The 17,083-nt window shown below is 33.6% G+C and overlaps 4 protein-coding genes across 7 annotated transcripts; 2 read left to right on the top strand and 2 right to left on the bottom strand.

Moving 5' to 3' along the window:
• Positions 1-2,774: 2,774 nt before the first annotated feature.
• On the bottom strand, positions 2,775-3,615 carry SP1L5 (SPIRAL1-like5). Its single transcript, XM_021435729.1, has 2 exons — positions 3,262-3,615; positions 2,775-3,177 (listed from the first exon to the last, which is right to left on the bottom strand). Exons 1-2 carry the CDS (start codon positions 3,496-3,498, stop codon positions 3,103-3,105), a joined length of 312 nt encoding a protein of 103 aa, XP_021291404.1. The 5' UTR covers positions 3,499-3,615; the 3' UTR covers positions 2,775-3,102.
• A 5,945-nt stretch (positions 3,616-9,560) lies between these two features.
• LOC110417688 (beta-carotene hydroxylase 2, chloroplastic-like) lies at positions 9,561-11,481 on the top strand. Its single transcript, XM_021430157.1, has 7 exons — positions 9,561-10,121; positions 10,270-10,329; positions 10,419-10,490; positions 10,636-10,770; positions 10,933-11,058; positions 11,165-11,221; positions 11,309-11,481. The coding sequence occupies exons 1-7, from the start codon at positions 9,702-9,704 to the stop codon at positions 11,387-11,389; spliced, it is 951 nt and encodes a 316-aa protein (XP_021285832.1). The 5' UTR covers positions 9,561-9,701; the 3' UTR covers positions 11,390-11,481.
• Positions 11,482-12,756: 1,275 nt separating this feature from the next.
• LOC149527690 (uncharacterized) lies at positions 12,757-14,234 on the top strand. Of its 4 annotated transcripts, none has more exons than XM_089784416.1 (4): positions 12,758-12,853; positions 12,954-13,093; positions 13,465-13,603; positions 13,703-14,234. In XM_089784416.1, exons 3-4 carry the CDS (start codon positions 13,531-13,533, stop codon positions 13,891-13,893), a joined length of 264 nt encoding a protein of 87 aa, XP_089640542.1. In that variant the 5' UTR covers positions 12,758-12,853; positions 12,954-13,093; positions 13,465-13,530; the 3' UTR covers positions 13,894-14,234. The 4 variants fall into 4 exon arrangements, with proteins under 4 accessions (XP_089640546.1, XP_089640542.1, XP_089640545.1 ...); XM_089784419.1 differs by having other exon boundaries at positions 12,954-13,068; XM_089784420.1 differs by lacking the exon at positions 12,954-13,093 and having other exon boundaries at positions 12,757-12,853.
• LOC110421214 (Nuclear transport factor 2 (NTF2) family protein) lies at positions 13,960-15,361 on the bottom strand. The gene is made up of 6 exons (XM_021434738.2): positions 14,960-15,361; positions 14,764-14,878; positions 14,599-14,680; positions 14,461-14,512; positions 14,236-14,290; positions 13,960-14,138 (listed from the first exon to the last, which is right to left on the bottom strand). Exons 1-6 carry the CDS (start codon positions 15,338-15,340, stop codon positions 13,960-13,962), a joined length of 864 nt encoding a protein of 287 aa, XP_021290413.1. The 5' UTR covers positions 15,341-15,361.
• Positions 15,362-17,083: the final 1,722 nt, after the last annotated feature.

Here is a 17,083-nt window from a genome sequence, read left to right on the forward strand (position 1 = left end):
TTTGATGGCAATCCTTAATTGGCATTGGATATATATATATATATATATATATATTGTTTCTTTTGTTTTGAATATGAAGTAAAAGGCTTGGGTGGGTGTCTTGCAAGAAAGATTTTGGTGATATTTGGGGCTAAGAAAAGATACAAACAAATAAGAAAATTGGGCAATGGTAAAAATGAGGGAGACATATCAAATTAGGGATAATAACCCATATCTTGCAGACATTCAACATGCCAAAATTCTTTCTTTTTCTTTCGATTCTAGATTTTGAAAAAAAGAAAAAAAATATTATTTTATTAAATTCAATCTAATCTTTATATTTTTATTTTTTTCTAAATAAACTCTTATTACTTATAATTAACTAATTATTATTAGTAAAAATGTAACATATCATTATATACCATACAATATTGACATAACATATTAACATACTATAATAAATATTGACATAAGATATTAATATAAAATAATAACATTACTATATAACATTTTTTACTATTCATATCAATATCATGTTAGTATCACATAAATATAAAAATAATAAATCACTCAAAATAAAAATATAAAATAATAAATATTAATTTAAAAAATCTATTTAATTTAAAATAAAAATATAAAAACTTAATTTAACATAATAAAAAATAAAAATTTATTTAATTTTTTTTAAATAGTTCATAAACTTCTTTAAACATTATATCAAAAGAAACACTACTTTAACAGGTGACAATGAAAATATGCCTAAGAAAAGATTTATCCAATTTTCGGGCCTACGTCGAGAGAGGAATTCCTGCCAGCTGGTTCTTTATAGTTATTGGGCGTCAAGAATTCTATCTTCACACGTGTATAATACCTTCTAACAATACTGCCCCTCTCTCTCTATCCGTACGTTTGTTGAGTTTTTCGGCCCTATACTTTTTAAATGAAACATTTGTATAATTAAAAACTATTCAATATTTATTACCAAACCTATTTTGTCTTGTTACTGAAATACTTATAAAGATTTTATATTAGTATCCACACTCACACACGAGATTTAAAGAATATACAACATAGATAAAAAGTTTAATTAATATGTAATTAATTAAGAGGAGGGTAAATATATTATAATTTTTTTCTTAATTTAGTGCATTCATATACTTAACCCATCAAACTAAGCGTTCTCTTTCATTAATATTTAATAAATAATCACTGTCTTAAAAAGTAAAGCAACAAATTTTAAGCCATTTCTAAATAAGTAATTAATTACTATTACTATATGATTTTGTAACAAAGTGTTAATGTATAAGTTTACAGATGGTAAAGCATACAGTTTGACGGAGATTCCCTTTTAATTTGGTGCAAATAGAAGTCCATTTAAAGCATGTCATCACCTACATAAGGATAAAGCAAAGTGTGTGGTGGCCGGTGCTGACCCGTAAATTTCCATCAAGTTTTTAACTTATAGTAAGCATATAATAGATAGAACGACATTCACATAATCATGAAAGGTCATCCGGCGAAACTTTTGCAGTTGAAAAAATCATAGTAAATCAAAGGAAAACTCTTTTAAATAGTAAAAGGTAACAAATTTAATGTAAATCATCCCAAAGTCCTCTTTTGCTAAACAAGTAAACATGAACAAATGATGAATATATATATATATATATAGATGAATAAATAAAAAATAAAGTCCCTAATTATTAATTCTTCAAAAATGCTAGTCAATTTTTTTATTTACAGTATGCTTTCTTTTCCAAAAGCAAAGAGTAAGTATTAAATTAACAATGAAAGAAAGCCTTAATCATGGGAAAATCCAACTCTCATGCACATGTCAAAACTACATTAAACAATATAAGTACTCATTGGAAGTAAATATATATATTCTGTCTCGAGCGGTACACCATGTATATGATACATTAATTAATTAATTCAAAACATAAACATATACAAATTAATTAAATAAACATCCAGACCTGGCATATTAACTTTGAATATATGCTACAATATGAGGAGAGGCATGCAGTTGATTGAAGGTTGCCCTAAAGGACAGTTCATGAAGTTAATTATAACAGAATAAATATGGTAGTAAAAAAGAATGGTAAAGAAACCTAACTGCCATTATTTTCAGCAGATTCAGCACTGGTTAGTTGTCTAGACTATAATATTAACAATGATAATCCAAGTATTAAGCTAAGTGCTTGATCAACTTTATCAATAACACTAAGGCAACAGATAAGAACCAAAAATTATCTGCATCTCTCTCTCTCTCTCTCTCATGAATCATGAACAGCAAAATGAGGCAAAGTATGGATTGAAGGTTTGGTTCTCAACAGAAAAAGACTGATGGAAAGTTGGTTCCTTATGGAAATTTAGTCTCTATTACGATTAGTAACACTGCAAAGAAGATATTGAAGAAGGAAGATCAGTTCTAACTTCCAGTTTAATTAAGTTAAGTGCACATATATATTGATCATAGAGTTATATGCTTCCTAATGGCTGCCATGAAACTAAAGAAGCACATGTTTTCAACATAGGATATGGTAAACAGGTGGGAATTCAGAAAACTTGGTCATCATGAACAAACATGCTTTTATGGGGCAGATCCATAAACAGTCTCTTCGAGATTTTTTAATTAACACATCTTTAGTATTTTTAATCAAGTACTCAGAAAGGAACACAGCAGCACTACCAGGTTTTTTTATTAGTAAGTTATTCGGAAAGAGGTATACATATATATGAATACGAAACTCAAACCAAAACGGAAAGGTTCACTTTCCAAATTTGGGCGTTGAATATGAAAGGACAAACCTCGTTATTGCATTAAATGGAAACATTCACACTCTGACAGAAACTTAAACTTCTGGTTATTATACAATCCTTGGTAACACCATACATCAGAACTATTTCTTCATGACTGGAATCCATTTTTTTGACAGAGTTCTCAAAATTAAACACCATACATATATACAATACTAAACTAGAAAGACCCTTGCAAATTCAACACTGATGGGAACCGAATCCCTTATTTAGCATGTACAGATGTACTATTTAAAACCCACTTATCTGTTATCTTCAATCCCTTTGTTGGAAGCAATCGAGTAATAACTTGTAAGAAGGAAAGCATCACTTGTCTCCAAACAGGTACCCCAGAGATGAATCTCCACCAGGAACTGATTTAACTTTCGTTGATGGCCGATCCTGAAATCAAACATATACAGTACTTAGGTTAAAAGATATGCACAGATGAAGTGCAAAGAAGGTTATGTGATAATAATTACTTACAGTTATGAAGTTCCCTGAATTCTGTCCTTGAGCCCTATGATAGTTGTTGTTGACGTTTTTCTCTGTCCGTTTCTCTGACCTGAGTTTATTTGGAGCCGGAGGATTCTCTGGGGTAGTATCTATACCATACGGAGGCTGGATCGGTGGTGTTACAGCAGGTGCACTTGGCTGCTCATCAGCACCAAAGAGGTAGCCCAGGGAACTTTGGCCGCCGCCATAGCTCCCACCTCTACTCATGGTTGGAGAACTGCTTGATTTAGTTAACAAGTAATTCCAAATTACAAGGGGAAAGAATGGAAACAACCCTAATATATAATGTGGTTGGGTCTATGTATGTGTGGATGGGCGCTTATGGTATGTACATGTTATCTTTTGGTACTGATGATAACGCACCATACCAACTTGGCTACTAATGTACACAAGTAAAGCACGGTGCATTGCAAATTGCAATATCGCTGTGCTGGAAAGGGGCATCCTATGGATTCTTTAGCTTTGACCTAGCCTGTATGTATTTTGTATGCCCTTTTAATTCCATGGAGAAATGTGTTAATTTAAACATTGATGTTTTATCACATAAATCATGAAAACAATAATATTTCTTTCATCATGAAAAATTAACACCGATTAATTTCCCATCTTGTATATCAGTTATAAAGTATAATATGAATGCCTTCTATATATCAGTATAAAACATGATTTCATTTCAAATAATATATTGATGTCATCTTCCAAATTGTTGCATCCAGGTAGTTTTCAGATTGTCCTGAGGCTATTATCTTCATGCTGGTTGGGTCATGGGTGCCTGCTGCTTCTTCTGCTAACCTGTTTAGAAATACAACCTCTACGGGGGAAGCAATCAGAGAATCGAAAGTGTTTCGAAGAAATTATATCATAAAAGGGATAAACGTCCTTAATTACATTAGAATATACTTGTTTGTGTTGTATATATTTGTGAATGCAACATATACGTGGTGTATGTGCAGTAGGAGTTTATGTGACAAACAAAACCCAACAACCATACCATGCAAGTTAGCACAAAAATGACTCTAGAACTGTCCCTCTGCTAAAGCAGAAGAGATCAGTTGGTTAAGTGTTCAAATCAGGTGGGCTCTGTCAGTCATTCAAACCAATATAATAAACCATAATGATTAGGAATAGTGGTTTTTAGTTCAAATACTGTTGACACATAATTGACTTTGGGATGGCTTACGCCACATATCATTACTTAATGCATGGTTTAACTTTGGGCCCATTTTGGCTGGACTGTTGAGGCGTCTAGCCAGGACTCAACACCGATTTTGCAACTTACAGGGTCTAATCAAGCAATCAAAGTCGGCGTACTAAGGTGATGATACCTCACTATAAAAACAAAGTAAATGTTTGCATTGGGGATTTTACTGTAATCTAAGATAAATATGTCATCAATCATGAATTCATGGCACGTTTATCTGGCTTCAGCATAAAGCACATTATGAAGAGCTCAAAGGGTGTCTAAATGGGGTTAAATCAAGATAATGGGTGACTTTAACAGAACATACATAAAGGGGAATGATAATTTGATTGGTGCTATATGTATGGAGTGTTGCAATTGGGCCCATTAATGACTTGTATTCCTCAGAAAAAAGTAGGAAGAAGGAACTAAGCTAATTTAAATCAGATGGTAAGGTTCGGTAGGAAGGGAGCAATTGTAGGCCAAAGGTATCCAGCTTTCAGCTAATGGTTAACGTACAGTCGCCTAGATAAAGATAGCCACATATTATAAATTTGATTCTGAGATCATTTCCTATTCTGATCAGACTTAGAATACTATTTGAGCCCGTGCTTAACGAAAAGGTTTCCTTGTAAAAACTATAACATTTCTAGTAATGTTTGCACCATTAAGACTATCCTATTTTTGAAAGTGACAGACGCTGAAGTAGGTCATCAGTTTGTCGCAGACTAGTCAGATATTATCTGTTGCCCATACCTTTGAACCCTTTTGCAGCTGGTGATGGAACAAATTATATGATGTCTGTGGCCCTTAAAAGATATCTAAATGTCAACCACTGAATCTTGATGACATCGAAAAGCTCCGCACAGGGGCTTAACCTAAAAATGAAATGGCCTTGAATAGCAATTCTGTCTGAAATACATATACGCTCTTACTTGAAATGATAAATATCCTTTTTCAGCTAAGCTTTTCTGATATCACCCCCCATAATTGCATGCATTTTTTCAATTGATATTTCAAGCACTTTAGAATAATACGAGTACCAGTTTTATTATTAATAATAATAAAGCTTTCTCCTTTTAAGGTATCAAAAACCTTGGACGAGAAGACAACCAAAGATTTCGTCATAAGTCATGTTCTTTGGTTGGCAATAATAATAATAAGCCAATATTATTTCTCTCCTGTCATATTTGTATATGTTAATAAGAAATTAAAAATGAACAAGCATAAATCCAGAACATTCCTGGTGTTACTGATAATGACCTCAAGCACTTTTTTGTTACCGATCTTAGGCAATAATGATTGAGAGTTTAGACATACAAGAGGAATTTTTCAGTTTCATCAGTTTGGCAATAAGGGAAATGAGCATAAAAGCTGGAATATCGAACAGACAAAAAATATCTACTGCGGCAAGGTGGCTTGACAGTACTGGCTCAATTCAAATCAGAAGCAAGATTTGATGGTTGCCTCTCTGCTTGCGGCCTCAAGTTAAGGGCTAATAGTACAATAATCGCTAATCGGTATATTTCAGGCCTGCCCGCTGAGCTGGGAAAGAGGTTTTAATATGGCTAAGCTAGTCCCAGATTTAATCACGCCTGCCAATGAGTTGAGTTCTCAGTTTTGAGTTTGGCTCCTTCCTTGTACTTCCTCTGCAGCTTTGCTTTAATCTCCATCCAAAAATAAACATTACTAGTCGCTCTTCTCTTAATCCATGCGTGTCAAATTACGTTCCTTGTGCAGCTTGTACTTGCAGTAGTCCTCATCAATCAGCTCTCCTTCCCATTACACAGTTTGTTTTGTGAATGATGACCAACTAGGAAATAGATGCTGAACTTTTAGATAATGGGAGAATTAAGATAAGGCATAAGGGTGAACTGGTAGAGATATACTCGATGACGAAGCTACTTAGATTATCTGAAAAAGAGAACAGAGGTGACGAGGGATCACACTTTGAGACCTCTGTTTGTAAACTCTTTACTAGACATGCATGCTATGTGAAAGTAAAAGATCATATCCTACCAACAGTCTCAATGGACCTACATAGGGATTGCCGCTCACCCCACCCCCAAAACAAAAAAATAAAAAACGAAAACCCAAAACCTGAACAGTCTCCTTTCGTGATTTGAGGAGTGATTGATCAGTGGATGAATCAATAAAAGAAAATGAAAGAACGAATGCTTTGTGGTTTCAAAACTGATCCCTCTTCACTCAATAATTAATCTAGATGAAATCATGTGTTGCTTTTGCTTGGAGTACAACTCAACATAGTATACCCCAAGTTGTGAAGAGCAGCAAGCAAACAACGAGGAAGAAGCAAAATCTGTTTGTCGACTTCACCTGCAACAATCAATTTCCATCCGATTTAATTAAATGGTATTTTGTTATTTTTAATAATGACCAAAATAATTACACTTTGAGTTCTTCCCTTTGGGGCTAACACAAGGTTCGAACTCCCCAAAAATATATCTCTAGAGTTAGATTTATAGAAAAATACTTATTTTTTGACTATAATATTAACTATATGTGCAAATATCATATGTTTATGTTATTATTATATGAATTAGATTAGTATCTTAATTAATTAGCTTGTTAAGAGATAGAGAATCGGGAAGTGCATCTGCAATGGAACATTGGCACGAAAATCAGGCCCAAAACATAGAGGATCAATGCTTGCTACGTTGGGCATTGTATGCACTTATGGGCCTAGTTTTGACAATGAAGTTTAAGTTTATTAAAAATAATTCATTATTTAATTGTTAAATAAATATGTGGTAATCGTTTAAATTCACTTGCGAAGTTAAAAAAAAAAAATTAACTGCCGACATATAAAATAAAATTTCTAAGAAAGAAAATATTTTTCTTTTATATATATTTATGTGTGTTAATAATTATTAGTTTGATTAACATTATTTTTTAGTTACTTGATTACTTTAAGCAAATATGATAAAGTTACAAATTCAGAATAAATTCATGAGAAAATAAAAAATGATTGCTTATATTAAAACTGACAATTAAAGAAATGTAAAAATTAAGTATGCCATCATAGTAAATGATAACTAATAATTGCAATTAGGTACAGAAAATGGATTCTTTTAAGCTTTAAGCACACACCCATAACCATTATTGTACGTGTGCTAGGCGAGCCAAACCTATTGAAGTGAATAATTCTATAAGGTGGTGGATTACTTTAAAATTTACAGTGATTCGTGTTTGGTAAATTTTCATGTTTTTACGTGACAGTAATTTTAAATTATTAACGCAGATTAGATTATCTCTTTTTAATTCTCATCCAAAAAGGTGAAAAAATTTTTCACCGGTATTAATGATATGTAAAATCAATTATAGGGAAGTTTACCCTTTTAATGTGTGAGTAAAAGAATTATTTCCTTCCAAAAAGTAAAAATAATTTTTACATGGTAAATTTTTATTTTTTTTAAAAAAAAATTCTTCATAGCCAACTCAAAAAACATTTACATATTTCTCTCCACCTTTTTTTTATTTGGTTATGTATATTTTCTTTGTTTTGGTAGCAAATTTCATAATTATTTTGATAAAATAAAATCATTTTTCTTTTCAATGATAATTAATTTAATTTCAAAAGTATTGTTTTTTTTCATAAATTCGAGTGTTAATAGAATATTAACATTGTTAGTTTATTTAACTTTAGATTATTTTGATATTTTATTCAAAACGATGTCTGATTTTTATTTGATATCAAATATGGTGATTTCTAAATCTCGATATTAATGATTACCAAGTAAAATTATATCAAATATGGTGATTTTAAATCACTAGTAATGACATTACCATAGTAATAAGATCACTTCGTAACAAAATCATCATGTTAATCTTGAAATGATACAAAAAACTATCTTAATGTGGCAAATTAAAGCATGTAAAAGGAAAATGCAAAAGCAATTCCAACAATTATTTCTTAAACGAGAGCTGACTTTCTTTCAAACTTAGATACAACTTTGACTCTTTACATCGGTTTATATATTAATTAGAAATTGGAAACGAGATAAGAGTAAAATATAAAGGAGAGGACCATTCCGCACGTTAACAAGAAATTGGTAAGAACAACTAGCAACTTCTTCGCTTTCATTAACTACTAATGACTAGCCTCTATGCATGCCTAAAACACTTGTTACAATTTCACACTAAACTTATTATGTAATGGTTAATTTATAGGTATTATATCTAAAAAAAGTCTCTAAATTATTTTAAAAATTTAAAATAAATTTTTATATTTTTATTATGTTCAATTAAACACTTATAATTTTATTTTAAACTAAATAAATCTTTATATTTTTATTTTAAATCAAATAAGCTCTTATGTATAACTAACTATTGACTTAGTAAAAATGTTATTTATTATTCTATACTACATGATGCTGACATACATACATGCTAAATATCATAATTAATGATGAAGTGACATATTAATTTGATATGATAATATATCCATGTGACATTTTTCACCTTTTTGTCAATGTCATGTAAGCATTATGTAGATACAAAGTGACAAGAAGTATTTTGGCTAACGACAATTGATAAATTATTAATCATAAATACTTATTTAATTTAAAATAAAAATACAAAGATTTAATTAAATATAATAAAAAATAAAAATTTATTTAATTTTTTTAATAATTTAAGAGCTTATTTGAGTATTATATTTAATTTTTATTTAAACAATTAGAATAATTTTTCAATATATTTATTATTATGATTTGTGCATGTATAAAAAAATTAAAATTAATAAATAAATTATATGTATAATTGAATTGTGATTAGGGATCTCTCTGGCTCCTCTCAAACACTTGTGTATACTTTGAAGTGTGTCATTGACGATTGAAGCACATAGGTTAGGAATTCAATTAAGGGAACCAAAAAAAAGAGCTACGCCTATTTCCAACTTCCTAAGGTCGGCCATGGGCCATCGACTAGCCATGTTCTACCATTGGACAGAATGTGGTCCCAAAACCACAAGGGCAACCCAGTAAATTCAACTTCCCAAGCCGCATTTCAACCGAACCTTAAAAGTCAAAACGTGCTCCTCTTCTCCCTCCCCATAATTCGGCCTTTGGCTTGGAGAATTCTCAACTTCTCCAAAGCTCTTACCAAAACCCGAAACTCTTCCATTGTTTAAAGACTTATTTTCTTGTTTTTGGTCAACATATACATTCACATCAAATTTGTATCAGCCTTTTTTGAGGTACGAGTATCCATGGCGGCAGGAAGCTTGCTGGCTGCCTCAAGCACTGTAATCTACCAGTTCGGACGTAACACTGCTTTAACGACAAAACCCAACTCGCTTGCTGTTGGCTTATCGGGCTTGGCTCGAGATACAATGTTGCAGAGAAAGGGTAGTCATATTTTGAGGAAAAAGAACGGCTTGAATATTTTCATGGTGGTGCAGCAGACAAGAAATGAGAACGAAAACGAGGTTATAGAAAAGAGCGATACTGAGAAAATTTCTGATAGCATGAAAGGTTACAATCACGTCACCCTTTCCAGGGTCGAGGAGAGATTAGCTAGGAAGAAATTGGAGAGAACCACTTACCTAGTTGCCGCTACGTTGTCTAGTTTAGGCATCTCTGCCATGGCAGTTATGGCTGTTTATTACAGGTTTTCATGGCAAATGGAGGTAACAACTCAACTCTAATGTATTTTCCTTTTCCGTTTTCTTTCCTTCTGGGTTTAGTCGGTTGATACACACAGCTATTTTTTGTTAATTTACACTTATTTTATCTTTTTACAATTTTTTAGGTCTTAACTTTGGTTTTTGATCATAGGGTGGAGAAGTTCCACTGCTGGAGTTGGCTGGTACATTTGCTCTCTCAGTTGGTGCTGCTGTACGTACCCAATCCTTATAGCTTCCCCTTATTGAATCACTAATAAAAGGTTAATGGGTTTGTTTTTTCGGGTATGCTTGAATTTTCAGGTGGGGATGGAATTTTGGGCAAGGTGGGCTCATCGAGCTCTATGGCATGCTTCATTGTGGCACATGCACGAGGTCAAATTACAGACTCCTAATTCCATTCCAACACCTTTATTAACTAAGAATTTGCCACTTGCATATTACGACTGGATTCTTTTGTTTGTTGCTTTGACGTTTAAATCACCACGAGTTATTTTGTTTTGGTTATGAATGTTTGCAGTCTCATCACAGACCACGAGAGGGACCCTTTGAGCTCAACGACGTGTTCGCAATAATCAACGCAGCCCCTGCCATTGCTCTGCTCCTCTACGGTTTCTTAAACAGAGGTCTCTTCCCGGGACTCTGTTTTGGCGCCGTGAGTTGCTCTTCTTTCTCCCCTCTAATGTTAAACAATGTTCTTTTCCCCTTCGTTTTCTACTCGCTCCAAAACATATTTGGCGTCACATTTCCCTTTCATTAATTACGTCAAGTTATCGGCTATCTACATGTGGTCAAATTCCACTTTTCATTTTCACAGGGCTTAGGGATCACGGTTTTCGGTATGGCCTACATGTTCGTCCATGATGGTCTTGTCCACCGTCGATTTCCAGTTGGGCCAATTGCTCATGTTCCTTATCTACGGAAAGTAGCTGCAGCCCACCAAGTAAGTGGACACTTGTCCACATACTAACAACACTTTCTTCTTAAATTAATTAATCTTACTACTAACACAACATGCTCTTCCTTGTTTTCTTTTTCCAATCTACCAGCTTCATCATGCTGACAAATTTCAGGGAGTGCCATATGGGTTGTTTTTGGGACCTCAGGCAAGCCTTTTATCCATTTCAAACCCGAGAAATAGATAGCAAAATAAACAACAAGCTGATTGAATATATATATATATATATATGCAGGAATTGGAAGAAGTGGGAGGCATGGAGGAATTGGAGAAAGAGATCAAGAGAAGAACTAAACTGTCCCAAAATATTCCATAAACAATTCTTTTTCGATTGAATTCTATTTGTACTTGTTCATTGTTTGCATAACTGTATCTAAAAAGGAAAAATATCTGTAGTTAGGAATAATCTATTTTATTTATTATTTATCCATATTTATTTCGCTTTTACATTTTGATCCATTTCAATAAAGATATGCCACCATCCCTGAAGATTCTTATCATCTATACACCAAAAGAGCAATGGACTTGTAACTGAATTAGATTAGGGTAACATCTTGCAAGACAAAACCTAAACGAGTATTGATCACAAAGATGGTGCATGAACAAAGTTTGACAACTACGTATTCCTAATGGATGTTGAAGAAAGAAAAAAAAAAAACTGGGGACATATAGAAATTAGGAAAATGTGGATTCTTTGTTCATGTCCATCGATTAATTTAAGAGATTCCAATCCAATGCCTTGAGTTATATCAGCTACCTAGCTCACTTCAATCAATGAGTAGTTCTTTTATTTCAGCACCTACTGTTGGATAATGGCGTGAATCTCAGTTTTAATAGTACTGTGTTCCAAGGAGCACATGAAATTTGTCTGTCTGCATTTGACATCTCTTCAATGATTAGGGACATATGGATATTGCCATTAATTACCACAGGTTCTTTCTTTTTTCTTTTAATCTAAATTCGATTTGAATTTGAAAATTGCTTTTTCTTTTTTATTTTCTCTTTCCTAACCTTTTAAAAAAAATCTTTTATGAAAAGTATAACAAATTTTAAATCAAGTTCATTTGACTTTTCTTTTTTCATCAAATGAACTATATATTAAAAAATTAATATAAAATCATATTTAAATTAAAACTAGACAGATCAAAAACAAGTTTATCAATATCCCAATAAAAAAATGATTTGAACACTTTGTAAAATTAAAAAAAATAAAAAATAAATTAATATCAAAATCAAACTTAAACCATACTCAAAACATAAAACTAGTAACATCAAACGGCGTACCAAAACAGAATATAAAAACTCATCAACATCAGCCACCGTATTAAATAAATATCAATAGCGTAGCAAGATATCCAAGATAATTTGACTATTAATAACTACTAGTATATTAATATCCTGTATAGTATAAATAACTATATTAAATTTAATTACATTTTAATTGTATATGTGTTCTCTGGAGCTACTTGTGATTTTATCTTATATTCAACCGCTATCTGCTAAAACGATGACGTTTGTAGTTACAAGTGTTAATGCGCTTATTCCATAAAACGCATCATCTTTCAGAACCGATCAAACGGCCCAGAACATGGAACCAAGCATTCAAAGGTTCAGATTAATACACGTAAGCATGGGAAACCAAATAACCGGGAAAATTCTGGACACGTCGATCCTTCCTCTTCAGTTTTTCTCCTCATTGCCTGGACCACGGAAACTCAACAACGTTGTTGGCTTCTTTAAGTCTGTCGCTTGCTGCAGAGGGAACCAAACACTTTTGCAGGTACGTTAATCAAGCTTTTTTTACAGATCATTACTATAACCGTTTTGTTTTCCTTAAATTCTTTATGTAGTTTATCATATTGAAATGTTAATGTTTGTAGTGGTGAAACAGAATGCATATGCCAGCTTTTGCAGCCTGATCATAAGAGATTTTTGCTGTGTCGGTTTACTGCTCTGATGTCAGCAGTTTCTTGGGTTTTCATGCTCTCTCTGGATGTATGAAAATTTCACCTTGGCAAAAGTAGGAAAACCTTGAACCCCTTTTGGTTGTCTGGTTGATGTCAAAGATGGCTGTGATTGGTTTTTGGAGATAATATATTGGCCATTGACATTATTGCTGCCTAAAGTCTGCTTTTCCATTTTTTCATACTCTGTTGCTTTCATATATTAATTCTCCTAAATAATGTATTCTGGTTGGGGATTGGGGAATTGGGGTTGGTTTATATTTGGGAGTGGGACCTTAATTTTGTGGAAGATTGTGCGACTGAACAATGCCTCGGCCACAAATAAATCAATCTGGGACTGAAATGAGTTGCTACTTTCATTCTTATTTACAAACCGGAAAGTTGAGTAATTCCTTAATGTTGGTTGCTGTGTGTTCTGTTTTTCCAGGGCTGCTAGTTCTTGATGTTTAGCTGTTTCTTTTCCTAGAAGAGCACAATTAACATAAAATTCAACATGCGTGGGACTACTGCATTGTTACCTGCAAAATACAAATTCAAACGATTCTGTCCAATGTCTGGATCACGGGGTAATGTCCCTCTTAAATCGTATTAATTTTTCTATTTAGGGTTATATTTTTGTAAGCAGTCTCTGACTTGGCAACAAATTAACATATAATGGTTCCCAGGAACTGTGGCTGCATCAACACCAAGGAAATCGGAGAACAATGATTCTGAGAAAGGAGAGTCTGTCAGTAATGACCAGACTGAGCCCATTGTTGCCTTCAGCAAGCCTCCACCGCAGCCACCTCTTCTTGGACCATTAGTTGCTCTCTCTCTGTTGGAAACATGGTCTCGCCGTGATGGTGATGATAACTGACTGGTGTTTCTGAAGCCATTGCTGAAGGCCTTTCATGTACAATAAGAAACTCTGTGTATGTGTCGACTACCTGAATAAAATCCTCGAGATGTAGAGTAAGATTTTGATTGCACAGGCTAACAACCGAGCCATGAATTCCCAAACTCTAATGTAGCTTGCCACTAGTGGGTTTACGAAAGGTGCAAAAAATATAGCGTAGATCTTCAGCACGGATTGTAGTATGATATGTGGACTCTTTAGGAACCCTGCAAGATTGAAAAGAATTGTAGAGGCATTTCAATATGATGCTTTGAGATGTGTGTATGTTTCAAGTTGTAGAACGACAGTTAATTTGTTGCATACATTCAGCAGCACGTGGGAACTCATCAAATATTGTTGTCACATTCTTCAACAGGACCTGAATCAATCCACATGTAAAACCAACATGGTTACGAAAACCAAATACGACTAAACGGAGACAGATATAGTAATCAGCAACAAGTAATTGAGGAGCACGTGATTTGAATCTTGTCTGATGCTAACAGGTATGAAAGTGTTAAAGCAGAAGAGTTCTCTACAATGATTTACCAGCGCCATTCCCCCTGGTTTGACAGGTGACTCGATCACAATTTTAGCTTTCCTGCACGCAAGCAAAAAGTCTTTGTCAATTCGAACGGACTCCCTTCTTTTTTATATGGCTCACATAAGTTAAACAAGTTCTAGTACTTTATAACTATTTTTTCCCCTTCTTCTGAGCATTCGTAGAAGCTGCATCCTCTGGTGAAGGGAACCTGCCTCTGTTTCCATTCTGCAATATTAATAAGAAGTCAAGTTACCATTTATAAAGGAAATGGGAGGTATTAATCGGAGAAAGCTGTAGTTGATAGGTACCTAAATGCCAATTTACTCCTGCTGTAAATCCATCTCCTTCACAAATATGTTCAATGACGAATTTCACATTCTGACCCATGCCTCTCGTGAGGAGATTGAAGAAATGCATAACCTCCTGCAGTAACTTTTTGTTTCAGACTCTTTTGAATCACATGTTGCAAATCAAGACAAGTTAATAGAGACCAAGAGAGGTAACCTTTTTCCCATTAAATGGGTTGAAAAAAGAGCAGTCCTCGATGTAGCAGTGTTCTGAGATGTAGTCCCCAACTTTTTTCAAATCCTTTTCATTGATGCACACGTAGAAATGCTTGATCGTATCAGATGCAGAAGGTGGACCAAAAATTAAATCATTATCATTGTTTGATGACATGATGCAAGAGACCCCACGGTTGATGGTTATTTTATTCTTCTCCTGCCTTTTAATGGCTATGCGATGTGGCTGTTCCTTCATTCTCTTTTGGTACTCGAGTTGACATGATCTTTGAAAAGGCAAGGGATCAAATGGGAGGCATGCCCTTGCCCTGTGACATGTCCTCTGTCGCAGGGCTTGTGCTGAGAAATTAACAGCGACAGCCATGGCCGAACGAGATGAGATTTGCAATGTGATTCAGGTATTGAAACATGTAGTTAAAGTAGGACTGGTGCCATTTATTACACGGTAGAGCAAGGAATAAAAGCATAAGTTTTGTAACTTTGACACCAAGAAAGGAATGCTCTTTTTTCAATTACCTTTGCATGAAATCAAGGAATATCCACGAGAGAGCTCTAGGCTGCGTTCCGTTTTTCCAATTACCTAATTTTTCAGTGTATATAACAAAAGTTGTAATTTTATATACTATATATTATTTTTTACTCTTATTTGTTATGAAAATACTTAAATTATATTTCTACATAATAAAAAGCAATAATAGGATAATTAAAAGCATCATTAATTTTACTAATTTCATAATTTTTATTATCATATCATTTCATTTGTTAATGTACGTAACAAAAAGTAGTATCACTCCATTTCTTATATTTTTATTTATTTATTTAATCAAATTATTCGATTTATTATTTTACATAGTAAACTAAAAATGGTATTACTATTTTCTGTTATTTTTAAATTTAAACTCTGATCGGTTAACACTTTTTGCTTCTTTTTTTTCTATATGATTTTTACTTCTTAAAAATGGCTATAAGTTACCAAAAAGTATTTTATACATATATGATTAGGGGTGTAAACAAGTCAAGTTGCCCTTGTAATCTTTTGTAAATACTATAACCACATCTAAGCCAACATTCAGACCCGCTCCACAAAGGTAATGCTGCTACAGCCTACAGCCATTTCCTGGATGAAGTCAAATACTAACAATGATTTCTAAATTCATTGTAAATAAACCTGGGAAACAGGAATAGGGGCATAGGGCCGATTGGGTGACGCACTGAGAGTAGGGGAGCATGCCAGCAAGTCTTTTGTCCATATTAGATGTAGAGATTTCCCCTAGAGCCTTTAGGGGGGAATCATTATAGACTCAACCAAGGACATTTTCTTCATCTATTTTTTTTTTAATGGAATCTGGTACAGCAATCCTGTCGGGGAACACTGGAATTGTGTTATATTCGGGGTGCGTGTAGAATGGATGGAGATGACCACCCTTTTCAAACTCCAAAGATTGCTGAATGATTGCATTGGGGCCTACTGATTAAACAAACTCAAAATTGTCTGTGAAAATTGATGCAGCTGCACATGGTTTTCAGAGAGAGTGAGAGAGACCTTGTTTTTCCAATTTCAACAGGAGGGGGCAAGCCAGGCTTCTTAATCAGTGAAATGGGACACTACACAATAATATCAGTCACGCCCCAGAGGATGGATCAGAGAAATTAACAGCTTCAACATATAATCCTAGTTTATTTATTTCCCAGAACAAGGTAATTCAGAAACAAACCAACAGATGAAGAGGAACAGATGGAGATGTGATATGTGAATGAGCCAATAACATCATCACATTCGTCATTGCCATTGTTGTGCTCCCTTGCTCACGTATATGATAATTCTGCCTGGAGAATCAACTGCTTGACCATGTGATGCCGAATCAAGTCTACATATATTACAGCAAGGTGACTTGACCTGTAGGCTATGACACAACAATAGACATAGACAACCATTGATAATACATCCTATACCACTCCATGCTTCATGAAACCTGGGCAAATTGCATTTAAATAAACAAATCTGTCAGTCGAAATGAATTAAAAACACAACATTTGCATCTTAGCTGTATATTACTTCGACATTTTGCCCATATAAGCTCTACTTATCCACTTAAAAATACCAGAA

Source organism: Theobroma umbraticum, unplaced genomic scaffold, assembly GCF_002168275.2.
Source record: "Theobroma umbraticum cultivar Fairchild unplaced genomic scaffold, ASM216827v3 scaffold_30.0, whole genome shotgun sequence".
Taxonomy (NCBI): Eukaryota; Viridiplantae; Streptophyta; class Magnoliopsida; order Malvales; family Malvaceae; genus Theobroma; species Theobroma umbraticum.